This window comes from Coffea eugenioides, chromosome 6 (genome assembly GCF_003713205.1).
Source record: "Coffea eugenioides isolate CCC68of chromosome 6, Ceug_1.0, whole genome shotgun sequence".
Lineage (NCBI taxonomy): Eukaryota > Viridiplantae > Streptophyta > Magnoliopsida > Gentianales > Rubiaceae > Coffea > Coffea eugenioides.
In genome coordinates this window covers 54,391,774-54,419,481 of record NC_040040.1, presented here as the reverse complement: position 1 = coordinate 54,419,481, position 27,708 = coordinate 54,391,774, and the positions used below count along the sequence as shown (strand labels likewise).

General features: G+C 33.3%; 2 protein-coding genes and 1 long non-coding RNA gene across 5 annotated transcripts in view; all 3 read right to left on the bottom strand.

Annotated features, from left to right (window-relative positions):
* The window catches only part of LOC113774462 (UDP-glycosyltransferase 86A1-like), a 4,828-nt gene extending 3,232 nt beyond the window's left edge, over window positions 1-1,596 (bottom strand). Inside the window, exon 1 of the mRNA XM_027318993.1 lies at window positions 1,572-1,596. Coding sequence (XP_027174794.1) covers window positions 1,572-1,596 — 25 coding nt within the window. The remainder of the gene's footprint in view (window positions 1-1,571) is intronic.
* A 12,472-nt stretch (window positions 1,597-14,068) lies between these two features.
* On the bottom strand, window positions 14,069-15,477 carry LOC113776389. Of its 3 annotated transcripts, none has more exons than XR_003469004.1 (3): window positions 15,250-15,477; window positions 14,866-14,918; window positions 14,069-14,542 (listed from the first exon to the last, which is right to left on the bottom strand). It is a non-coding gene; the product is annotated as an uncharacterized LOC113776389 (long non-coding RNA). The 3 variants fall into 3 exon arrangements; XR_003469003.1 differs by lacking the exon at window positions 14,069-14,542 and adding an exon at window positions 15,016-15,162 and having other exon boundaries at window positions 14,651-14,918; XR_003469002.1 differs by lacking the exon at window positions 14,069-14,542 and having other exon boundaries at window positions 14,651-14,918.
* Window positions 15,478-25,882: 10,405 nt separating this feature from the next.
* LOC113774461 (transcription factor bHLH19-like) lies at window positions 25,883-27,466 on the bottom strand. Its single transcript, XM_027318992.1, has 3 exons — window positions 26,954-27,466; window positions 26,213-26,569; window positions 25,883-25,966 (listed from the first exon to the last, which is right to left on the bottom strand). Exons 1-3 carry the CDS (start codon window positions 27,464-27,466, stop codon window positions 25,883-25,885), a joined length of 954 nt encoding a protein of 317 aa, XP_027174793.1.
* Between the last annotated feature and the right edge of the window lie 242 nt (window positions 27,467-27,708).

The following is a 27,708-nucleotide window of genomic DNA, read 5'->3' as shown; positions in this document are numbered from 1 at the left end:
CTTTTCTGACCAGTGATCCGAGCTGCTACAGTACCTCGGATCCACTAACCCAGAAACAACCGAGGGTTCGGATGAATAGTGGATCCGAGTGTGGATCACTTGCTCTGTTTTTTGCCCAACTTCAACCAATCTTTTCTTGATGTTAGAGGCTGAACCAGCTCATGTCTAAAACACGAAAGTTGTAGCCTTTTGAGTTATCTTTCTAATGCATCAAGAATCACCTCATTTGGATCTGTGTAGGCTGAGATATGACTGAAATACCCTTGCCTGCTCATTGCCCTGTTCCAGCTTCGACCAGTAGAAATTTGCTATTGTAATTCGGAATTTTGACCTGGAAAACCTTCAAACTGGATTTAGATGTCTTCACCAAAGTTGTAGATCTATCTCTTATCTTCAAATGGGTTCAAGAATCATCCCAATCCGATCATTGTAACTCAAGTTATAGCCGAAATACGAAAATGTGTCAAAACTGTCAAAATACACAAAATCCAAGTAAAAAGTGATAAAAACCTCATTTAATCACTTAAAAACATTTATTCACCAATTATAGCCAAAATGATTCATATTCTTCCAATAATATAACCAAAGTGACTAAAAATAATATAAAATGTCATACAATTATTACGTAAATTAGTCACTTATCATGTACATATAGCAAAAGCCCCGTCATGCCACATCCTAAAGTTGGCATTCCTGTCGAATTTCTCAACAACAGTATTTATTATTGTCAATGTTATTATAGAATCTAAAACCTCCGAAGAAACTTTGATACTAGTTTGTTAGGTTTGGTTCCAAGAGATCGACAAATGGGCTCTTGGTAATCTCAAAAGACAAATAACAAAACAAACAATAAATTAAACAAGAACACAGAATTTTATATGGTTCAATCAATTTGACCTACATCCACAGACGGAAAAGGAAAAAAAATTTACTATGAAGAAAAGAGTACAAAACTTTAGGAAAGTGTTCCTAAACCAAAAACATTTAATACTAATACACAAGAGAAACCAAAATATTTTTACTAACAAAAAGGCTTAATGACCCAAATGGCCAAATAGCACACTAAAACTCTTTTGACTTGGTGTATTTAATCTCATCAAAATGTCACTCTATTTATAGCCAACTAAAGGAGAGACTCCCTTATATAAAAATCAATATAGGACAAAGCCACACACAACAATACTCCCATTGGATTGCATTTTTTGGAGTTTTCAGGGAAAAATTATTATAGAAGATGTGATGTATGTAAATTAAAGAGGTGATTGAAAATTATGTAGAAGGAATATTCATGAAATTTGATGAAATTTTTTTGTTAAAAAAAACACAATCCAAACGGGGTTTCAAACCCCTCGAAGCTATCTTGCAACAATGATCTAAGACAACATTATGCTTGTGCATTTGCGAGTGATTTTAGTGGAGTGTCTTGCAAAGGCCCTTTTAAGTGTTTGAAAGAAAAATAACAGCAAGTATCTAAGAATCATGTCATCAAAATTATATGGAAAAGAAAGTGATTTTGGAAACGGATTCTAAAGCAGCTTTGGATCTAATACAAGGAGCAGGTCCGGACTCACCTTTATCCAATTTGATACGTCGCATCAGGGATTACACATGTAAGGATTGGGTATGTAGGTTACAACATGTTTGGAGAGAAGGGAATAAGTGTGCAGATTGGCTGGCTAAACAAAGTGTTAGCAATGATCCAGGGATGCGGATCCTAACAGAACCTCCACAGGAATTGCGAGAATTGATTAGTGCAGATATTTTGGGGGTTGCGACCCCGCATTTTGTTATTGTTTAAGAGGGCTGACCTCTCCCATGTGAACAAAAAAAAAATTATATGGAAAAAGACCTCCTAGCTTACCAAGTGATTGGAATATTAGCTTACCAAGTGATTGGAATATTTTATTTATCAATATCGACTTTTCAACTACACTATTGTGTTATTTTATATCCATCTTATCTTTTTGGGACTTGATAAGAGTATATTTTACGTATTTTTAGTATGCTTTATTGGTTAGTTTTGGTGTGTTTTATTTAATTTTATAAATAATTAACTAAGATTCTAATGAAAATATGCATTTTGTGGTTTAAAGTGTGAAAATTGAATTTCTATGGATTTTTATGATAAAAATTTCATATTTTATAGGTTTATTAATTCAATCATCAAATGGAGTGTATTGAGAATATAATTTGATGATTGATTATAGATTAAAGTGATAAAAATAGAATATGAAGTGTGAAAGAAGAAATGCAATTAAAGTCAAAAGGAAGCAAGATGTTCAGCTTTGACACGTTTTTGTATTTTGGCTATATCTTGAGTTACATACATTGAATTGAGATGATTCTTGAACCATTTTTGAAACTAAGAAACAGATCTACATTTGGTAGGACATCAAAGTCCAATTCGGCTGTTTTCCTAGTAAAAATGTCGAAATACAGAAGTAAAAGTCTGCTGCTGAGAGCTGAAAATGCGGAATTGACCAGTCAGTGGTATTTTTATCATATCTTGGTCCTCAGAACTCCAAATTGGATGATTCTTGAAGCATTGGACAGCTATTTCAATGGACTAAAACTTCTATGTTTTGAACAAGAGCCAATTTAGCCGCTATCATAGAGAAAATAGCAGTTGAAGTAGCCAGATTCTGGTCAGAAATAGCTACTCTCCACTGGTACAACCTGTTTTCTCCTTCAATAATTCACAGCTATGGATGAACGTATGACAACCAATTAGCAGCTGTAAAAGGGATGTTTCAAGTCTCATTTCCTGACTGCATTCATCTATATATAGCCATGGACTTGCAAGATTCAAAATAACTTGGGAGAAGGCTAGAGAAACTCACCAGAAATGTAGTTTTCACTTGAGTTTCCTTGGTTCATTAGTATAGTATAGGTAGAGTAGTTTATCCATCTTGTATTTGTAGTTAGATTTGGATGAAGATTGGAGGAGCAAAAATGAAGAGGTTGATCTCATGTGACAAGGGTGATATCTCTTCTACTACTTTCTCTCTTGTATTGGATTTCATGTTTAATTATAATACAAGTTGGCTTTGTGTTTTTATTATGTTTAGTTAAAGTTTTATGCCTAGAGTATGGATGAACTTTCTATATTTTGTTAGTGATGTTTATTTGGTTATTTGGTGATATTATTTTGAGCAAGTTATTTATCAATTTTGGTTATCTAATCATGATTAACTGGCCATTAATTACGATAATCTTAAGGTGTTAAGTTTGCAATGAAAATTGGAATTTAACACTAGTTCAAAGAAGTGATAAACCTAGGGAGTACACTCACGAGAGTAGAGGTGCACCTATGTGACTTAAGTGACTTGTTTCATGTAATTTCATAGAAGAAATGAACTTGTAGTTAATTTCATAACCACGAGAGTAGGTATGGCTTAATTACAAGTATAGTTGATTCACTACGAAAGTAGGTTTCACATACATTAGGAAATTACGCCATAACTATTCAGGATAATAGCATTCATTTAACCGATAATCTGATTTGCAAGAGTAGTGAGGAATTCCATATCTCTAGGAGCTTTCTATTGTTATTTTCATTACTTTCATATTTATGGTAGTCTAGATAATAAAGGAGTTCAAAAAACACCGGTAATTGCAATCTTCCATGTGGGATCGACCCTTAATACCCTATACTCGCTCACGATTCGTATACTTGCGATAAATCACGTGTAGGGTATTTAGGAGTTTATAAATGTAAAACTTAATTATGAATGAGTTTGTTGTATAAGTATACCCCGCGCTCGTCAGGACTAATTATTGTTTTATAAAGTTTGACAACACTTTATAGACATGTAGCTACCACAATAACACTAGCACGTCTTATGCACGATTTTAAAACCTATCTAATGTTAGTAATAGGTTGCAAAGAACTGAACTTTGAAGAAAGTATATGGATCATTATTTCAAACTCATATCGTAAAGGTAGGGTGAGTATAGCAAAGAGAAGGTTTGCATATAGGTGCTAGTACTCATTAATTTTTAATTGATGCTTGTCTTTAAAAATTAATACTAAAACTTCCTTAGTTCAGAGCTTTTATTTCATCTGTTGGGTGTTAGCATATGCCATGATGGCCTGGAAAAGCAGTTTTACATTTTTCAGTCATGTTTAAATTAAAATAATGAGGAAGAAGTGGATTCTTTTGAAAACTTGAACATCATCAATAGTGTAAAAGTTCTAAACTAGGTGGATTTGTAGTTAATTCGACAATATAATAAGGTCCTTCACTATAATGATCTGGATTAATTAACAAACCAAGCGAGTATGTAGGTTTAGGAAAATTTATTATACAAATACGATTAATGAATTTCACATAATAAAATTAAAATACTATGCGTTGATAAAAAAAAGGGGGCCACTAGCTTTCCCAAAATAACAAGTTATTTGCTGCTAATGATCACATAAACATAAAGTCGTGAAAATGTTACCTAAGATAGAACATTAGCAATTTGGCATAGTAAAAGAATTCTCACATGAAACCTAAGTGGTTAAAGTTTCATTATTCCTATGTTTCAATGTAAATATCTCAATTGATGCATCACACCCATAATCCTATCAAACTAGAATTTAAATTACAAATCAAATAGTTTGATACAATAACTTATCAGATAAGATGTTGTTAAAATTAAAATATAAAACTAACTAATCTTTGATACTCCAAGACTTCAAATCTCAAAATTTTCCAGCAAAACACACTTGTTGACAAACGATTTACACTTCCAGGGCTGATCAAACCTCCTAAGCAGAGGCCAAATGACATGAACGGGAGCTTTGATGAGCTTGATGAGAATAGAACTGCGTTTATTCTCAGCCAACTGATACATTTGATGCTTCCTAGTATACTTCTCTCTGCTCCCTCCGTTCATCTTGACTTCCAATGATCAACGGCCGCTGGTGAAATTATTGTCTCCATAATGCAACGAAACCAAGGACTGGTCCTAAGCAAGAAATGACTTAAGGAAACTAGGTTCAATCTTGGACGTCTGGCAACTACTTGCTATAGTTTCTGAGTCTTATGTTTATCACCATTATATTTTTGCTTACCTGAGGTTAATGGAAATTCATTAGCAGATGATGAAAGTTAGATTTTTAAGTTAGGAAGTTGTTACAAGAGTTATAGCACGTGCGCCGGGTGTGCAAGTTTTTAGTTCGTCTGGTGTTAAGGTTCCAGGATTTGGAAGTGTTGTGTTCTTGGGTTCAAATCCACTTCTTTCCACCCCACTTCTTAAATCTCACTCATCTCCTATTAGAAAAATTTTTTTAAAGAAAAAGTTAGTACAATTGTGTATAAAAACCGTTAATATGCAGAAGAGAAACAGTTTTCGATGATTGTAATCTTCTTATTCTTCTCTCTTAATTGTAATAAGCTCGATTGATGAACATCGATCTCTAATCAATCTCATCTGCATGTGGATCAATTATCAGAATTGATTCCTCTTATTCAATTCTCTAATTCATTCCGTCAACAACGATCCTCAGTTTCCTTTTTTTTTCTCTTCATATTTCTGCTTTACTGATTTATTAGCTGCCTAATATACTCTCTCTCCGCTCCACTATATATATATATGTGTATACCGTTAATATATATAAGATTATTTATTAAATTATGGTATAATTTCAGATAGTACTCTTTAATTTTCAAAAATTGTTCCTATCTCCCTTGATCTTACGGAATGTCTACAATAACCTTGACACAATCAATAATGTCTCATTCTGCCATAGATATATTTAATAAAGAAAAAACTACAAAAAAAAAATTATCATAAAAAACTAAAACCACAGCTGCCCTCTTGACCAACTCTTTGTTGCTTTCCCCTAACCTACGAGCCCAACATTCCTTTCCTTCCTCCCTTCTCCAATGTTCTATACATCCTCAATTTCATAGTCATTCCACACTGATTTGGTTGGCATAAACATACAAGTTCACTCGGAGTACACATAGCTTTGTTTTGACAAATAAGGAAAGGGAGCAGTGGTGGAACCAGAATTAGGACCGTCAACGGGGTCGGGTAAGCTCGAGCTTGACTCACAAAAGAGCTCACTGAACCTAAGTTTTAATTGTACTAGGTAGAGATTGGGTTTAAATATTAAACTCCAACTAAATGTGAGTCGAGGTTGGACTCTGCTAGATTCAAATCTGATTAAATCCAGTCCATGAATGAGTATAATTATATATGTCAAATATATATAATAATATCTATAATTTATAATTATACATATTACAACATAAAATGTTAATAATTTATATATAAATTTTTATTAGTTAATAATTATAAAATATATATTATATCTAATAATGTATTTAATTATGAGTTTGGGCCGAACTTGATTTGAGCCCAAAACGTATATAATAGTATGAATTGAGTTTGAGCTTTTTAATATGAGATCAAAGCTTGAAAGTTTGAAATCCAAAAATCTATATAATTTGTGAGCTGCCTAAAGACTTGCTAAATCCCGACTCAAAAAGTCTAATTGACATCCCTAATCAAGATCCTAGAGTTAGGAGGGTCAAATTCGATAGCACAAGAATTGTAGTAACAGTAGAGTACTTTAAAACCAATAAACATGTCTATTTTAAAAATTCATTTTCCTATGCTAAATATGCTTTTAAATTAAATTGTCCTTATAATTTACACTGAAAATTACCTTTGAATTAACATCCATATTTAACATTTTGAAGGGCAATGATTATGAGCATTTAATTATTTAGGGTGGCTATGTTTGATAGGAAAGAGAACTCCAAACATTTTAAGGGGTGCAAATACGGAGCAATTTTAAAAATTTCTAAACTTAAAACGTAATTTCTTCAAAATTCAGTGAGTGCAAACTGCTCCGCCACCTAAAGGGAGGAAGAAGATGGAGCAAGAATGTTCGGAAGATGTCAGTTTTAGTGAATGCCTGAATGGAATAGTTGATTAGAATTTTAGGAGATTAGCCGCTGGATGGATTTGGGCATCTGGGTTTTCGATGTGCAGGCTTTACATCAAATTATATGGACGTTTTACGAGCTTAATCTTCTTTCCATTTGAATGAAGATTAAACAAACTTAATTTTCTTTTCATTGAATGATCTTAAAAGAGTTTAGTACTCTCTCCAATGCAAGACCCTGAACTATTAGTTTGTTGCCATAATGTGCTCATATACTTGTTTTTTGAGGCACATATTATTTTCCAATAATATCTTCAAGTGAAAACTCTCCAAAAAAAAAAAAAGTGACCAAAGATTAAAACAATTTGTATATCAAAAGAATTTTCATATTAACTAAAACTGTAAAGTTACCATTAGAATTCATAACATCCAAAATTTGTCCATGTGATAAGTCATCTAGTAGTGCACATACGGACATGACACTACTAAAGTTTCTTCATTCTAATTTTGCATTGCAAATATATTACTAAATGCCTTGCACCCAAAATTTATTAATCTGCTTTGACACATTTTAACTTCATATATTTGCCTCAGAAAAAAGGATAAAAAAAAAATTCACTGACAACATGTATGTGAGGAATTGCACAAGATATGCACGTGCTTAATGTCCATGCTGCTTGTAACTGTGATTTGGAATTGACGTACTTATTCTTGGTCTAGTTATATGAAGTTAATTCCTTTTTTTTTTCCTTAGCAAACTAAATTGTGGGGCATGGGTAAAATTTTGCAGGAAAAAGAATGTGATTCATCCCTAGATAACATTATTTTATCACACTTTAGGATGGAATAAATGCTTTACTAAATTATTTTATTATATAATTTTTGCATATCGGACATGAAAAAAGCAATTTGTAGTTTTGAAGCAGAGCCCAACAACATTTGTATTCCTTTGCAAGACCTTCAACAAGATTCATTCTAAAATAAACGAACTTAATGTTCCCTCCAATGCAAAACAAAATAGTGACAGCATGGAATTGAAACGTGCCTTGTTGGTGTAGCTATCTACAATTTTGTTGTTGAATTAATTCGGTCAATTGAAAGCGGGGGATTTGTGAAATTTTAAAGGAAAAAAAGGTGATAAATCTTAGGATTAAGTTGTTATGACACTTTGAAATGTATTAAATTCTTCAATAAAAATTATTTTGTTATACAAAGTCAGCATCCAACGTGAACAAACCCTTCACCTACTTTGTAAATTAAGGAGTTCCACTGCAAAATGCTCAACTACACCCCTAAATAAGTTACCTTAATCTTTCCTGAGCAACAAAAAAAAAAAAAAAAAAAAATCTTTTGGTAGCAAGATTCTCCTCAGTGCTTTTTTTTTTTTTTTGGTGCTTTATCTTCCACACAGGATATCATCACACTTGGTAGTGTTAAATTCTATCGGTTTGCTGCATAAAATGCACCTCAAAAATCACAATTTTTTTTCACATTTTGGAGGATCAAATAAAAAACTTGGATCAATACTAAAAATTTATATTTTGGTAGCAAGACAAACCTTTTTTTTGGGTGCTTTCTCTTCAACATAGGATATCATCACACTTGGTAGTGTTTAATTCTATTAGTTTGCTGCATAAAATGACCCTCAAAAATCACAAATTTTTTTACAGCACCAACAATACATAAAATGGCATCCCCAACTAAAATGCAATGTGTGCCTCCTAACTAATTGATCGCATACAGCCAGCGAGCTCTCATTCTATACAAACCAAATTCTGTGAGGCCCAAAAATGCAAGAGTAAACTTATTCTTTTTTCAACATTTTAATATCTCTAGAATGGAAATTCTTTTTCAAATTTTTCTTCCTAGCACCCCAGAAAAAAAGACTAGTGACGGGTATTTTACATACGTGCAAGCTAAAAAATACCGAATTACACCCGTTCACTGCAAGTATACAGATCAACTAGTAGTTTAGGGTATATATCGGGTCGATCCCACAGGGAAGAGTGAACAATTACCGGTATTACTAAAGTTTCTCTATTATTTAGACTATCAATTAATAATAAGAAATTTAACCTACTACACTTATACGAGAAATTAACAAATAAAAGCTCCTTAGGTTGTGGTATCCCTAACTACTCATGCAAGTGCTATATTTGGATCATTAATTACTACATCTAGGCTAGTTATGGTGTAATTTCCTTATGCATTTGAATCCTACTTTCGTAGTGAATCAATTATACTTATAACTAATCCATACCTATTCTCATGGTTATGAAATTAGCTACAAGTTCATTCTTCATTGAAATTACATGAAATAAATCACTAAAAACCACATAGGTGCACCTCTACTTTCGTGAGTGTACTCCCTATGTTTAGCACTTCTTGAACTAGTGTTAAATCTCAATTTTCATTGCAGAAACAACACCTTAGATAATCACAATTAATGGTACCAGATTAATCATGATTTAAAGAGCCAAAGTGCTAAATAACTTGCTCAAATCCTAGCAATCAAATAACCAAATAATAAATACTAACAATCATAGAAAGTTCAACCAAACCCAAGGTATAAACTTTAGAAACACATAATGAACACAAAATCCAGAACTTGTATATTAACTAAACTTGGAATCAAATACAAAAGATAAAGAGTTTGGAAGGAATACAACCCTTGTCACATGAGCTTTCTTCCTTGCCTCCTTCATCCTCCATTTTCATCCTAATCTAGATAGTATACAAGAGTGGATGAACTAACTAGCTAAACTATACTACACTAATCTAATACTAAGAGAATGGAAAAACTACATTTCTCACTTCCAAGCTTCTCCCGTATGCTCTGCATGTCCTGGTTGCTCCCTATATAAACTGCTCCAAAAGCTCCTTTTCCATTGGTCCAAACTTGCTGCATTTGATTTCCAAATCTGAAATTGTTAAGATAGTCAATAGCCATTGTTTTTGACTTGAAAATATGCCAACTTTCTTGCCCTTTTGTCTTCTAAAGCATGTGCACCGAATTCTCTTGCAGATTGTAGCTGGAAAGTAGTCAGAACACAAGAGAATTGACTGAGCAAAATTGCAGAATTGCGGCCGGAAAACGCGCCTACACAAAACGCGGTTACAAGTCACGTTTTGTGTACTCGCGTATTCACTTTGTCCTTACTTCAGCTGCGATTTTCTCTATCATAAAGGCTGAACTGGATTTTTTGTAAAACACCAAAGTTGTAGCCCTTTGAGTTAGCTTTCCAATGCTTCAATAATCATCCAAATCTGAGCTTTGTAGCCTGAGATATGATCGAAATACTAAACACTGGTCAGAGCTCTGTTTTCCACTTTGGACAGCTGAGTTGAATTTCGGTATTTCAACTTTTGGACTATGAAAACGGCTGAACTGGACTTTGATGTCTTCATACCAAATGTAGATATATCTCTTAGCTTCAAAATGGTATCAAGATCACCTTGATCCGATCTGTGTAGCTCCAGATATAGTCAAAATACCAAAACGTGTCAGAGTTGTCAAAACCTGACTTTTCTTGATTCAAATTGCATTTTTCCTTTTTACACTTCATATTTTATTTTCACCACTTTAATCCATCTTCAATCATCCAAATATCTTCTCAATGCACTTCATTTGATGATTGAATCATTAAACCTACAAAATATGAAGTTTTTACCATAAAAATCCATAAAATGCAATGTTTAGCCATTTTAACATAAAATGTAGTTTTTTTACCAAAACCTTAGTTATTTTAGTTATTAAACTAAATAATCAAACCAAAATTAACTAATAAAACACACAAAAAATACGTAAAATAAACTCTTATCAACTAGCTATCTTTGATCAACTAAGGAAAATTTTGCCTGTAGATAGCATGGAAATTAGTGCTGCACAATAATACATAAGCCAATTGTAATTACATATCTTGCAGTAATATTGTGATCATTGGTTAACGATATGTTTTTGCATTCAATATCTTGCAGTAATATTGTGATCATTGGTTAGCGATATGTTTTTGCATTCAAAACTTCATATTAGAAAACAAAATTTTTAGACAACATCATAATCTGGATTATACATTGTAATTGAAAAACTTGAACTATATAAAAAGGAATACGTATAATTTAAGCTCCAAAACAACTGATATGCCAACCAAAGATGACAAAATGAATGTGACACAAGAAGTATAATTTACCTTTAATTGATAAGTTTATCCTTGATGATTAGTTTCGTAGAGTACAATTATACATATAAATTACTGTCCCATCAGTGCATAAAAAGTTAATCCAAATAAAATTATAGCGAATTAGGCATCTAATTATACATAGCAATCAATAGAGAGAGAGAGAGAGAGGAAAAAAGAATAACATACTCAACATTTACATAATATAGGATGTAAACAATATATTTTTATATTCTTTTTTCCTTGTGAATTTGATTTTTATGTTGATAGTCGTTCAAGGAGCACAAAAGTTTTTTTTTTTATTTTTTAAAGATGCTCTTGATAATGATGCCAAGACTAGATGGTGATTTGGATCAGAAATAGCTTTCACGGAATTGACCAGACTAATTTTCTTTAAAAATGAAGGGCGGGTTTTTCGACAACTGTTTCTTTATTCTTTTGGTTTGGATGGAAAATTTTAACTATAGTTTTTGGGTTGTCAAAATAAGAGAACGTGTTTGCCCTGTGAACATTGCATTGCTAAATGACAATAGATTCAAAGCACCCATTGATTTGAAATCCGAGCTTGTTGTAGAACTAGACTCCAAAGTCTATACAATACAGTTCTGCTGCTGTCCAATTCATCAATGGCTTCAGCATTTAATCTTTGAAATTAGTATTCAGAAAAACAATCTCCCGTGCATTTTTTAATTCTTCTTCTCATGTCATGAGTTAAATTTTGATACCTTAAATATGAGTTTGCATGTGTGTTGTGTAAAATTCAAGGAATAATTTATTTTTAACATTTAATCTCTCTCATCTTCATCTTTAGTTTCAGATTCATGTACCTTGCTCGATAGTCTTAAGCTTTAACTGTTCCCAAGGAATACTTATTATAAGGATAAGGCAAATCAGAAGTATCAGCAAACTCCTGGATACATCTACCTCTTTTTTTTTTTCTATATTTTCAAACTCAGACCGAGTATCGACTCGGCTAAATTCAAAGGTCAGAAGTCAATGGGTTTGATCGGATTCAACCGGGGTCGAATCGGATAACATCATAAATATATATTAATTATAGATAATTAAAATAATATATAAAAATTCCCTTTAAATTGGCGGTTTACAACTTTATATACATATTTGATGAGTTTGGATTTAGTCCAAAAGGAATGCACTTAAAAGTTATAGGTAAATTTGTAGTTCAAAAAAATATAATGGGTGAATTTTATACTTCTTAAAGTAATATGGGGTCAAAATGAAATTATAAGAAAATTTTTGGAGCAACCTAACCTAACGTGATGTTAGCCGCCGCCCCGGTTCCTTTCCTTTTTTTACTTTATCTTGGTTCCTTTTTCTTCCTCCCCATTCATCATAACTCTTTTCTTTTCCTTTATCCCCACAAATCAAATACACATGAAAACTCTCTCTATATTTGTTATTTTCCTTTTTCTCTTCTCTCTCCTCTTCCCTTCTTTGCTCTATTCTTTTTTTTCCTCCTATTTGATTTCAAATATTTCAAGAACTAAGTTGCAGGAAATCAAGTTAGAAAATTTAGGGAAGGAATTTTTTCTCTTAATCTGGGTTATTATTTCATTTCTCTTGGAGCTGGTCAAAGATCAAAAGATGGAAAAAGAAAAGGGAAGAAACAGCCAATATGAAGAAGCAAGTATGACTACTATTTGTCAATCCGTTGTTTCCGATATAAAGGCAGAGGTGGAGATTCACTTTAGCATGACACTTGGTTTCCTCTCATTTCCTCAGCTTTTTGAATGGTCGGGTTGTCAAGGCAACATTATTACTTTTCAGCTAGTGCGGTGGAAGGCAAGGGAGACAGTCGATCTGACGCTGAATACAGACGGATGTTCCAAGGGTAATCCAGGGTGCAGTGGTGGTGGTGGAGTCTTACGGGACTCGTCAGGAGTGCCTCTGTTGGCTTTTTCGGCTTTCTTTGGAATAAGGTCGAGTTTACAGGCCGAATCCCTCGCAATGTTAACCGGCCTTCAGCTGTGTGCGGAGCGAGGATTTGCCAATGTCAAAATTCAATCGGACTCTAAGGTGTTAGTGGGGATTCTTCAACACCGTTTTCGGTGCCCATGCACTACAACAAAAAAGGGATTTGGCGAGGAACAAAAGTCCACACCAAAAGTTCTGACTTCCTCGCCAATTAATTTCAGCAAGAAAAATGCTTCCTCGCCAAGTTTCTTGCTAGATGCTCGTCGCTAAAAGTTAATAGCGAGGATGCTGCTGCCTTTCTCTCTAATGGAACAGATCAATAGCCAGGGTTGACCTCCTCGCTAATAGCTCGAATACTATGGCGAGAAAAACTTTCCTCTCCATTAAAGTCAAAAACTCCCCACAAAAACCAGTAGTTCCTTGCAAATAGTCAAGGTGTTTTGCTAGGAAAATAGCACATCCTCACCAATAGTATAGAATTAGCAAGGAGTCTTTTGACAAATCTGCAATCCCCCGTGTACCAGTAAAATATTTTTGGCTAGGAAAGTTTCCTCTCTAATAAGCGAAAATTGATTCTTACCTAACTGTTCGGTGGGAAAACGTTCCTCTCCAATGTTGTTGTGAACAATTTTTAATCCCATTTTAGCATGCTAATCTTAATTCTCTGAGCAAATTACTGGGTTTTATTAGAAAATTTAGCTGTAAATAGATTCAATTTGGCTTCTCGTGTGTCTGTTGTACATTTTCCAGGTTCTTATAAGTATCAAATTGTTTGGCAAAAATTTTTTTTTTTAATGAATCATGACCAACGTAGCTGCTTATTAAACTTAAACTCATAAGTCCTAGTATTTGACAGCGGAATATCACTTGGTGCCAACAACCCCCTTTTGCTACTTCGATAAACATTCAATAAAAAACATACAAAAGCTTTGGTTAGCTAAAAATAACTGCTAGCAAAGTAATACATCAACATCCAGCTCTTTCAACATCTTGAGCCATACAATAGGAAGTGCTTGAAATCAATTGGCAATCCAATTTTTTTTTTAACTCATTAACCATCCAAGAAATCACAACTTCAATAAGTCATTACAAAAGAAGATTTCATCAAGAGAACACCATCATGCCCCAGACAAAAAGGAGAAGCAGAAAAAAAATATAACAGAGAGAGAGTTAAACTAGTCATATGGACACATATTTGTCACCTCAGTATTTCCGATTCCTGAATTCAGTCCAATTATCTTGGAACTCTATCTGGCAATCCATCGAACATTTTTTGAATGACAAAATGCTGTTGCAACCTTCTGATGAAGACTTCAAAGGTTCTATAACTCTATACAGAGTCATCTTTTTCAAAGGATCACATGCTGCAAAATGTACTCTACGAGCTTTACTTGATCTTCCTCCCCTATAAATTTTCTGATTCCAATCTGCCTAAGATGTTCAACAAAGCGTATTGGAAAAACTATTTGGAAATGCAGATTCCAAGTCCTTGTATATACAAAAGTCCTCCTTACGCAACTTTACATATTGAGAAGATCAAAAACTGCGCAATACTTGAAATTAGTGAGAATATATCCAAAAGAAACAAAATATTAATACCTAAAATGGGAACTGCAGTACACAAAAAGCACCTAAACCCAAATGGCGCATGTTGAAATAGACCAAGCTTAGTTCAAATGCAGAAATTCCTAGTACAATGGAACTGCAACTTCAACTTCAGTAAATTGCAAGCCGGTATTATGATTCTATGAATCCTGAAATCACCCCTAAGTCCTCTTGCCTCCAACACTAAGTATGTACACAAAGGCTGACCTGTTCTATACACTTGTAGGTAAATTTAGATCAGACAGCATTCAATAGAACTACCTTGATTTGGCTCCATATCAGCACTACTGCTCTTTAAATCTAACTTGATTAAGCTGCACAAAAAGGGAAGATTAGATTAGATGGAGAAATTTTACTGATTGCATATAAAAATAAGGGCTAAAACCAACTAGGAAAAGCAGAGAAGTTAACCTCAACCGACCAGGAAACAAGATGCAAAAGTCAGAGGTTGTTAGCTTAAACGTCAACCAATCGAAAAATGCAATCTTTGATTTTAAATACATAACCCACATAAGTTATCTTCACAGAGTCCAGAAGCATGGTTGGAACTCAATTTTCCTAAAATTGTGAGGAAAATAATGCAATCTTAGAAATCTAACACAAATAATGGTAATAAAAACACACAAGAAGGGTATGAAGACTTACAAAATGGCACCAAAATATAGATCTAACAACATTTGAAGCAAATGGATGAAGCATTGAAGTTGTTCTGAGATTTTCTGATAGCAATAAAACCTAAGCTCCTTCACGTTTAGCAATTCTTAGGAGATGGACAGGAGGTGGGTCTTCTTTTTCAGTAATTCCTCAGAGGTCTCTTTCCCGTTTAGTAATTCCTGCATCTGTTCTTCTATTTCTGGAGTAAAAACCACCAATCTTGGCCCTTGAGAGAAGAACAAATGCGTGCTTCTCAATTGAGAGAGATAAGAGAGGACTAGCCTTCTATGTATATATAATAGTATTATCCCTCAGCCTCTAATGAGCCTTTGAATTTTGACAGAAGGACGTTGCGGGAAAAATAAAATTCTTGGAGGGAATAAAACGTGTGTCCTAAATTCTGATTTAAGTGTTGTAGTTAAAAGTTTCTAAGAATTGGAGTATATTATATAATATATAGAATGAATATTGAGTATTAGAAGTATATAATTTGAAAGAAATCATGTATGAGAAAATGAAACTAACGAAACATGTGCAATCATATTTATAATTTTTAAGTTCACAATTCATAGATATAGTAACAAATAATGTAATTCATGTGCAATCAATATAATTAGTTTGTTAATTAAGGTTATAATTGTCATATATAAAGTATTTGGGACAGTTTGAAAAATATATAGAAATTTGGGACTACTTATAATATATTCAAAATGTATTTTGATTAGACTAGACAACTTGTTTTTCTTGTTGTTAATCCAAATTCAATTATGGAACAACATACATGGAAAAGTTGACTTTATATGTGTATAAATCATTTTATTAATAAAATAGTTAAACACAATACATTTATTTAACTATGATTTAGTGATTGATTATTACATCATTATTTTATATAATATGATAAGTAAATATTACATATATAATAAAATGTTTCAAATATATTTTAATTGATAGAAAAATTGGTATACGTACAATAAGCAAATAATTAAAGAAAATTTTCAGAGTAGAATTTTGTGCTAAAAAAGTGTATTTTGGGTTCAAATTTATAATCCACCACTTATCCACTTAGAATCAGCAAAAATATTAATTCATTTCTAAAAACTCTAAACCATATTAATTTATTATAATAAAAACACAAAACACCAGCTCCATGTGATAACCTATAGCAAAGATCATCTATCCACTTTAGTAAAATATATGAGTCAAATTTAAAGATTCATCAAATTTCCTAGGTTTGAAATTGGGGTGAGTTATTTACATGGATTTAAAGCCCTCTGAATATAGTTTACAACGCAACAAACAACACTCAATTTCGAGTTTTCTACACAAAGATATGGTCAAAATACTAAAATTGCTACTTAATATTTTAAAAAATAGTAGTATCGTATTAGAATCGTAGGATCGTATGATCTAGATCATGATCTTATTGATCTTGTTAATTTAATGCTAATTTTTTATCCTACTTACGATTTGGATCGTTAGCCATAATTCGGATCGTAGGATCGTAGATCACGATCCTAACAACTATGGTTTTAGTTAAATGTTTTTAAGAATTGGAGTATATTATATAGTATATAGAATGAATATTGCGTATTAAAAGTATATAATTTGAAAGAAACCATGTATGAGAAAAATGAAACTAATGAAAATATTATCAATAAACAACTTCAACGAATTAACTAAGTTTGATAAATTTGCATTTAATTTTTAGATAGAAGTTTGTTGTGTGATATGTAATTGCCATTTCTTGAAATTATTCTTCACTCTTATATCTTTGCTAAGCTTCAAAGAATTTAGCTATGCATAAAATAGAATGAAAGGGATGCTTTCAAGTGTGCTAGTCAGTAAATATTTATATTATATCTGTGCTAATACATGTCCATGTGTATAATTCAAAAGTTTTATGTATTTCATATATGAATATTTTTTTTCAAGTAACTGTATAAAACACTTATATATAAGTGCTAATAATTACATGATGTGATTTTAACTATTCTAAAGTTTTATATATGAGGCTAAAGAAAAAAATTCGTATGGATGTCGTATAATCTATGAAAATCATAGTAAATTACTTGTAATTCCAGTTCCTCAACTTTTAAATCTATTTGTATTGTGACTTTGAACTATATGTGTTATTTTGCTGAACTCATATTTGTATGACGAACTTTTGATTGTAGTTTATAAAAAGAATTTCGTGTAATAAGCGCTTCACAGTGCCTATCCATTTATTCTTGAATTTGTTACAAAAGTATGTAATTTTTTTGTTAAGAAAAAAGTCTTGTGTAATAGGCTTAATCTCTCCTCAATTACAAAATTGATTGAAATAATGTACTTTAGAAGTTTCATTGAGTATTACTAATTGTAAAATGCTCCATTTTTATTATTCCGATACCAGTACAACAATTGTGACTTTGAACTATATGTGTTATTTTGCTAAACTCATTTTTCTGTGATGAAATTTTAATTGCAGTTTATAAAAAGAATTTCGTGTAACAAGTGCTTCACAGTGCCTATCCATTTATTCTTGAAGTATTACAAAAGTATACAATTCATTTATTAAGAAAAAAGTCTTGTGTAATAGGCTTAATCTCTCCTCAATTACAAAATTGATTGAAATAAAGTACTTTAGAAGTTTCATTGAGTATTAATAATTGTAAACCACTCCAATTGTTCTAATACCAACATAATAAGTGTGACTTTGAACTATATTCCAATTTTGTCAAATACCAATGCATATATAGATTATTTAATTATTTAATATTATTTGTGATATTATTTCTCCTTGTTTAAGTGACAAGATTCAAAAGTTCTCCCTCCGACTTAATATTAGAGTCATTTTTTGGGAATCCAAGTTTATATGAAGACATGGTAATCATTATGTTTAGATGAGGTGACATTGATGAATTTTCATATATATATATCCTTTGAATTCAAAATATATTTTTGATAGATGTGTATTGAAATTAAAAAAAATGCTTTTTCAAATAACAAGATTGAAAAACATGTATGAAATAGTGACTCAAATTTTGGAACATCAATAAAGTGAAAATATTACAACAACTACGAACAAATGGAGTACATAACAACCATTTCATGAAACTTGAAGTTCTTCGATAGAGTTGTGAAAGTTAATGAGCCAAGTGTAACACTCTTCCCATACTTGCATTGTTTTGCTGGTCGATATAAAATTCAAAACCTACAAATGTGCTTGGTTTAAAGTATTTGGTCTATATGAATCTCCAAGTTTCAAAAATCATGGGCAATTCTATTATATATTCTTAGACTTTCCCACTTTCATTACATGGATTAATAAAAAAGATAAAATGCAAAAATTGAAACTAAAAAAAACAACAAGCATAAACTAGGATGGAAAAAGGGATGTGTGATATTTAATCATGATTCAGCACCCATGACCAAAAGTTGAAGTCATTACTTCCAAAACTATATGAACACCAGCCGTGCTTTTCCAAAATAACTAGTGTTTATAACAACCCTCTAAAACAAACTTTAGCTTCCAAAAGGTCTTGTCACCTACTGCATCCCAACCAAGCCACCTGAACATTTTAAACACTTTCACAATGCCTTCTAGACTGCAACCCATTTCCAAATTCTCAATGTTAACCTGCACTAGAAAAATCACATATTAACAAGTTAAATTCAATTCAAAGCAGAAAATTAACTGCAAGCATTTTTAGAATTGAATTACAAAACTTCTATCAAGAAGACAAATTGCCACATGGAGTAAGGAAAACACATACCATTACACCTTTTAAACAAAAATAAGCTTAGCTCTACCACATCCAAAACAAGCCAAACTACAAAAACAATTCAAGCTCAAATGGCCCCTTCCAGATTGCGCAGTCTATTTCCATCCAAAATCTCCAAAATGAACCTGCAAAACAAATATTTAATGTAAGAGATTCTCCAAACATAATGAAATTTTTACTAAAACCATTGTGCCTCAACTACATTTCTCAGTAATAAAACTTCTAATGTATTTGGCTACCCATATATTGCTTTCCAAAATCACATATAGCTTGCATCACATCCATTCATCATTTTGTCATAGTGTATTACCAGAAATAATAGAGGATAGCCTCTATGCATTCATATTATTTGAGATTCGTATTGATATCATCGCATAGAAGTATAAATTGGTGACATCATAAACTAAAATTGTTTGAAAGAATGATGATACAACTAGATATTTTAGCTACTAACCAGCATTCAAAATTTAGAATATCTTACCTTCTTAATTTATAAAATTAGCTATTGGCATTAGCTATAGTCCTGCTTTTCGCTTCTGCCATCAACCAATCTATTAACTCTTATAGGCACTGAAGTTGAGCTTGTTGTTCCTCAATTTTAGAATGTGCAGCCTCCAGTTGTGACTTTTGCTCAGCAATGATGCTCTCCATTTGTCTATTGTTGCTGCCATTGGTTCCCCTAATATACTACCTTCGAGATGGAGGTTTGACTCCACGAGGTTTCCCATAGATAAAACTGAAATTTTTTCGGAAAATTTTTTCAACTATCTTAACCTCAGACATTGGTGGCTCATTTTCAGAGATAGGTTGATTTTTCAAATTAATCATTTCTTGCTGCAAGATATAAAATTTTTGCCATAGTATAAGCTCTCAACTTAAAATATTTTTTCTTTAGCAAGACAGGAGGACCATCCATTTCTATTTCTGTATGCGATATCAAACAAATCAATAAGACCAGGTTTCTCATTTCTCTCTAGATTGGTCTAACAAAATAAGCAACATATGAACACATGAATATGTTTGAAAATTTTCATTTTGACTGGATTTAAGAACTTCTGACCCCAAAGTCACAGCAAATTGGTAATATAGGACACGAGTTTATTATTTCATGACGTTTTTGAGGAAAAGACTTAGATCCCAACTTGTGCACACACTCCAGATTTGCACGATTTAGTGCATTAGTTCTTGAACGAGTCTAATGTACAAGGTATAATCTTGTCAAGAGCTTACTTCTCAATGCATGAACCATTTTAACAAAAAGTAGTGCATAGATATTTACTTATCTCCCAATCCTTATTGTCAAAGATATTGTCACAGATCCAAACCCAATTATTCCTTCTCTCAAGAAAGTGGACAGGAGGATTGGGCCTTGCATTTGCATCTCCCCATACTTTTTGTAATGTTGGTGACATTTGCTCCTAAAATTTCCATATAGTCGTCCAAATTGATTCTTAACAGCATCTTGAACATGCGGCTTTGTCCAATCCAAATAAAATGTGTCCTGCAAAATTTACAAAAATAAGTTTAGAAAATTGTAAATGATATGAAATGAATTAAATGTATCATACCACTACACGTTCATAAAGATCTTCCTTGGCTGACTTGTCCATGGCTGTCCAATTCTGTACTCGTACTGGTGCATCATTTCTTCTTTCTAGCTCTTCCTCATGTTCACGTGCATAATTAAAAACTAATTTCTCAAACTGTTCAACTAAATTATTGGTGAAAAAAGATTTACTTACAGCATAAATGGTTGCAATTCATCACAGTTGTCAAGAACATACCAGTGGACCATATTATATTGATCCCTTGTCAAAGTGCCACACGTAGGCAATCCAATTGGAAAATTTTATGGGAAAATATGGATAACCTGTCATGAGCTGGATTTTCTCCATCATAATACCTATTTGGTTCATTGAATTTTGTCTCAATGCCATCAAGATATAAGGAGCAGAAAGTTAAACTTTCATTGACGGTGGCCTAAGTAACCAATCTTGTTTCTCAATGACTGGTAATCTATTTCATCATTGCAGCAGGGGCATGCCATTTTTCCCTTGGTCACCCAACCAGATAAGTGTCCATAAGCAGGAAAGTCGCTTATAGTCCACATAAGTGCTGCATGCAGAAAGGAAGCTTTGTTCAATCATAGAATCATATGTCCGAACACCTTTGAACAATTCCAATAGTTCATCAATTAAAGCTTGCAAAAACACATCAATATCCATTCTTGGTGACCGACGACCTAGCATGTGTAGTGACAAGAAGAAATAAGGCTCCCTTTTTGATATCCATGGTGGCATATTATAGTTTATGAGCACCACTAGCCATATACTATAGGAGTTACACAAGGGTTGAAACCATTACTTGACAATGCAAGACGAACATTTTGACCATCTTCAGCAAACCATGGAAATTTCTTGTCAAACTCTTTCCATGATTCACCATCTACTGGATGACTTAAGACCCTTATTTCTTCAACTCATTTTTCCTTGCATCATCTCATATAAGATGCTATTTTTCTTGATAGAAATAGTCTCTGCAGTCTTGGCTACAAAGGAAAGTAGCAAACAATCTTCTGAGGAACTTTTTTACCTTTGCCATCATTTATTTTCCATCTAGACTGCAAGCATTTTGGACAATGATTCAATCCTTCATATACCTTCCGAAAGAGAACACAGTCATACTTGCATGCATGAATCGGGTCACATCCTAACCCAATGTCCCCCAATAATTTTCTTGAATCATAGTAAGAGGATGAAAGCAAGTTATCATCAGGGTAGGAATCCTTTAATAGTTGAAGAAGCATGGTAAAAGATTTATTACTCCATCGATTGAGTACCTTTAAATGTAGCAATTTTACAACAAAAAGAAATATTGAAGACTTTTTGCAACTAGGATATAAGGCTCTCTTAGCATCTTTAAATATTCTATCAAAATTTTCCAATTCATCTTCTTTTGTAAAAGATACCTCCTCATTGCTCCCACCGTTTGATTCTTCTTCATTAAAGGTCTCCCAATAGATGTCTTCTAAAATTTCTTGCATTTCGGCATCATTTACTTCTGCATTGTTAGCATTAATTTCATGCTCATTATCACGACATGAATGAACATTGGAATTTTCATTAGGCAGAGTTTCCCCATGAAATTTCCAATATGTATAAGTACTATCCATCCCCTTATATAACAGATGATTCTCAACAACATGAACAGAGTAGTACTTCACATTTCTACATTTTCTGCATGGACATCTAATCTTTGGTTTATCACCTTTGTGCTGTTTTGCCATTTTCAAAAATTTCTTTAGTCCATTCCTATATTCATCACACCATCTATAAGCCAGGAACATCCAACTCTTATCCATTTTCCTCCTGTGATATATGAACTACATGCTACACCAAGGTGCAAGTTTAGATGGCAAGCCTTCCCAGAAGAATCGTGTTGGAAAAATAACACTGAAATTCAAAGACATGATAATTATAAAGAACTAGTTAAATAAAGCAAAATATGTCCATAACCCAACAAAAACATATGCATTCACAATATCACAAGTCAGACCCGAATACTGGCAGCTTTCTTCAAATGAAGCACATTTAATTTTAATTTGAATCAATAGAAATCAAATTTGAGCATTGTAATGCACTTACCATGAAGGATTGCTCAAGAAGATTAATAAAGTGTTAGTATTCAAACTCTTTATGCTTCCTGCATCCAATATTCCCCAGTCATTGAATAATATGTTGATTAACAATAATTGTAGTGAGCTTTCAGAGCATTAGAATGGGTTCCTTTATTACTTTTTAGAAAAAAAAAAAATGAAACCAGTTATATATTTTTAAGTTTTGGGAACAAAGCCAACATAAATCTCTCGCCAAAAAAAGGCACTGGGTCTGATTTGTAAGGTGATAGTATTTGAACTCTTTATGCTTCCTACATCCTGATCCAACCAATCATTGAATATTATACTAATCAACAATATTAGTACTAAGCCTTGAGATTAATGTTGTTGTGTAAAGTGCTGATAGTCAAATCGTAATGCCTTCTGCATCTAAGTTCAGCCAACTTTAAGGACCACAAACATACACAGATTGACAAAAGATCCTATAATCAATAAGGTATGCACCAGAACAAATGCAATTTCAATCCAAATACTGGTTGGCAATGAATTACTGGGTGAATGTAATTAGCTAAAAAATCTACATATCGTCTCATTTTCATGATCCAATTAGTGCTATTCAATACTCATTTTAGTAGTGCACTATTCTAAATCTTGAAGATATCATTGGATGTTACTAGTAAAACAAAACTACTATTACTCAAAATGACTTCAATGAGGAATGGAATTTTTTATTTCTATGCTTTCAGTAGTTGAAGAATAATGGCCTTTACTTACGATAAGGCCAAAACTATAAATTGTCCAAAAGCACAATAGCTAATGGTACGAAAGTATTGTTATCTTCTATGATACAACAGACCATAATTTAACCACTTATTCAACAAAAGCATACCACGTTAAGGACACAACTCCTATACAAGTTAAGAAGGATTAGGGATATAAAATCATACAAGCAAAAAATGGTTACAAAGGTAATGGACATGCTTCTACCATAAAGAAGCAAAAAATAAGAATCCTGATAAACATGCCAAATGTATTAAAAGAAGTGAATAACTCAAATGTTATAAAGATGAACATGGAGGATGATAGGTAGCAAAGAAAACTCAATCAGATTCTTATGGCATTCACATGGTAGCAATCGATTATAAAATTCAAGAGGACCACATAGACACAATTAGTAACTGCAATAAAAATAACAAGTAAAGTTTTACGTATCTAGCCTTGATCTTAAAATAAAAGAAGAAGAAGAAGAAGACGACGAAGAGGAAGAAAAAGCGCACCTGATTACAAATTGTTGAGAGAGAGAATTCAGAGAAATTAAAAGGGAAAGAGAATGAAATCAACGAACTTGGTGGCATTTATCTTCCCGCATCTGCACTTTACTCTTCTATTTCTTCTATTTCTTTTCCTTTTTTTAAGGCCTCTTAACTCTTAAAACTACAACGTTTGGTTGTATTTTTATTTTGGCAAGAATAGAACCACTTCTTGCTATTGGTCAAATAGAGATCGGCGAGAACCTGCCTTCACTAAGTGCTGTACATCAGCGTGGAACTACATGAATTCTCACTAATACCAAAAAGCCTTGGCGCCACTATGACTAGAATTTGGAGGGAAGCTTCCCGCCTTCCTTTTTGGCGAGGATATTAAGCGAGGAAAGTCATAGTGCTAGCAAAAGTCAAGCTGTCTCCAACATTTGGTGAGGATATGCTCTGTTCCTCGTCATCCACACATTAACAGCGTCGAGTTGTCTGCTCCTCGTAAAAAATTTTGTAGCTAATTCCCTTTTTTGTTGTAGTGATGGCAAATCCGGAATGAAATAGAACAAATCTGGAACCTGACTGTGGACGTCGTCAGAGTCTCTCACTGCTTCAGAGAAGCCAATCGTGTGGCGGATATTCTGGCTAATGTGGGTGTCTCTCACCCGCAACAAAGATGTGTTATCTATGATGACATAAGTGTGTTTTCAAAGTTAGCAAAGGGGGAGGTCCGATTAGATAAGCTAGGCTTGTCATCTATTAGGAGGATAGGAGGGAATGTGGTGTAACAAGGGCGTGTTGGTGACACTCTGTAACTTTGGTTTGCAAATATAACATATGCTCCTTTAAAAAAAAAAAATGTTGCGTTGTGCTGTGGATGTTCGGAATGGCTACAAACGGAAGATTTGCATGCCATTACAATTTAGCATCTAAATGAGCACCTTATTCTCAGTGATTTGATTAAAGATTGTTGATTTGATTAAAGATCAAACAACTTGGTTCTCCTTTTTGAGGCTTAAAAAAAAAAAAAGAAGAAGAATCAAGTATGAAGTACCACAAAGGAAACAAGAAGAAAACCGCGATCTTTCCGGTTCTAGCGATTCTCGGTCAAACCCGAGTTTAGACCGATTCTTAAACTGACGGTTTTTCAAAGAGATTCGGATCGGATGCCTGGTTGATTCCCGGTTCAACCGGCCAGTCCGGTCCGAATTTAAAAACACAGTTTTTTTTTTAATTATTATTGAGGGACTCCAAATCTTATAAGAAGAAAGGGGGAAAGAAGAGTTGACAATTGAACCTAAGGACCTCATAATCACTGACTAATGATTCTACCAGTTATGTTCTTGAGACATGGGACAAATATATTTGCACTTAGTGGTGTGGTACTTCACTTTAATTAAGTTCTTTATCTGACAGACTTAGGGAAGAAACACACACATTGTGTGTGTATAAATATATGTGTGTGTGTTTCTTCCCTAAATCTGTTAGATAAAGAAATATTTATGTATATGTATATTACTTAATTTTTTCCAAGTTTCCGTAAATTAAAAATTGGATCTAGCTTTGTTATTAGGACTTTTTATACCACATTTTAGGCTAGGAGTTCATTTTTGCCGTCTCTGTAGAATCCTAAACTGTCTAATTTCCCTTCTCAGGGCCAAACTTCTGAAAAAAATGTCTTATGTTAACCAACTAATAAGTGAACAAAAAGAAAGGCGAATAATAAATGGATTAATGAACTTATGTTTACATACAATTTTTGAGAATGTAAAAGTGCAACGTTAACTTTGACATACACACATGAAAATACAGTGAAATTAAGTAACTATCAACAGATTTAGGTTCTTTAATTTCTTTGAATTTTCCTCTTTTGGCAATGTACTTTATACTCGGGTTCCTTCTCATTTGCTTTTGTGACTCAAAAGTGGACTACAAATTTGGAAACATGCAAGCTCCTCACCTTCCATTTGATCAAATGAACATTACCCTCACTTTGGATGGATGAGCTTTACAATAGCCAGGCGTATGTTGTTTGCAAGATTCTCTTCTGTCATGGAGAATCCATCATTCATCTACAGCCATGCAGAGACAAACTTAATGTAGTAAGTTGAAGTTACATATACACCAAATGACAACACCAAGTGATGTTGAAGTTACAATGAGCATGAGTTCATAACCAAACTTGCCTCAAGCCCTAAAAGTTCATTGCCTATTCTTACCGATGATTCGATAATACAAAGTCATGTCTACACCAAATGATCAAGCTTACAGTGTAGTATGAAATTTGGAAATAACCTTAGAAGGTGAAGCGAAAATACCTTAGCAGCTGCAGATATAGCGAGCAAGTTATCAGCAAATGGCATAAAGCTACAGCTTTCGATAACCAAATCAAGCTTTTCCATCGCATGTAGAAAAGCATCCGTGAATCCAGAGCGTCTTCTGCAGCAGGCTTTAACTAGAACATTTCCTTTTAAGATTCTGACTTCAAGATTTGTCAATGACTGGTCAAAGCTAGATAATGAAGCTTCTTGGTGAAAACGAATACATGGTTTTTTCTGATAAACAACTGATTCCTGACCATGCTCCCTATTTCTACCCTCTTCAAGCGCCTTCAAGCGCTCCTGGAGTTCTTTCAAGTGTTTGATAGTACCTTCAATGACAGAAGACTTGTCCAACTGCAGACAAAAATTATGGAGAGCAGCCAAAAAAGAGATTTACACTTGCTACAAGATTTGAAGGGTTTTCTTTAGCATGTTAATCTCTACTACTATCATTAGGAATGCAAGAACTGTACAACGTTGATGGGCAACATAAAGCATCACTTTTTGAATCTAAAATTTAAAATATAAAAACTTGGGTTTATCTTGTCCATAAGATTTGTAGATAAACGAGCCTTAATGCAAATTTTCGGATACATGGAACTTGAGCGTGAGAATCTAGTAGTACATATATGTTAAGCCTATTGAAATTAAATCAGTCAAGACACATGGACAAGGACTAGGTATAAAAAAAGCTTAATTTTGAGGTAAACAAAGGTAAGTAAGTTATAATACCGGTACCTTTTTTAAGCCAGGAACTAGAGCTGACAAACATGCGAACCTCTGAGATATCTTATCTCGTCGTTTTCTTTCTGCTAAAAGATGTTCTTGCGCCTGAGATGGTGTCCTAGTACCAGTTCTTTTGACAGGAAGTTGATATCCCGTTGCAGCATATTGATCAGGTTCCTCAAAGTAAGATGGACAACCAGTGGAGAAGTTCAGAGGCAACACAGTGACCTTTGTCTTAGTACTGAAACTTAGCTCTTCGTGGTGCTGATGGTCGCAGGAATTTGGAGATTTGAGGTTCCCAAATGAAATCGTATTGGTAGGAGGAAGAGAAGAGGGTCTTTTGAAAGTTTCTTGGTCGGAGGTGCAGAACTTCGAAATAGATGGTTTAAGAATGGTAGTTCGAGAAGTTCTATGAGGACCCGAGTTTGAAGGAGAGGATGAGCAGTACTTGAAGGAGGCAGGACTCGCAAACGAGAGGTAACAAGTATTAACTGATTGGCCAGTAGTTAACTTCATTTTGTTCATCGTATGCTCATCCAATTCCTATTGAAATATGGTGTTGAAATTCTGTTAATAATTGGTGGATTACAAATTCAAAATCCTCAACAAGATAAAGGAATTTGAGGGGATTTCAAATCTTTCGTTAAATCACTCAATTTAACCACAGCTTAGAAAATGCAAAAAAATATATATATAAAAAAGATATTTCCCTCCGTAATCCAATAAGTCAAAACTCGAAAACTCACCGACTCGTTTGACAATTTTTC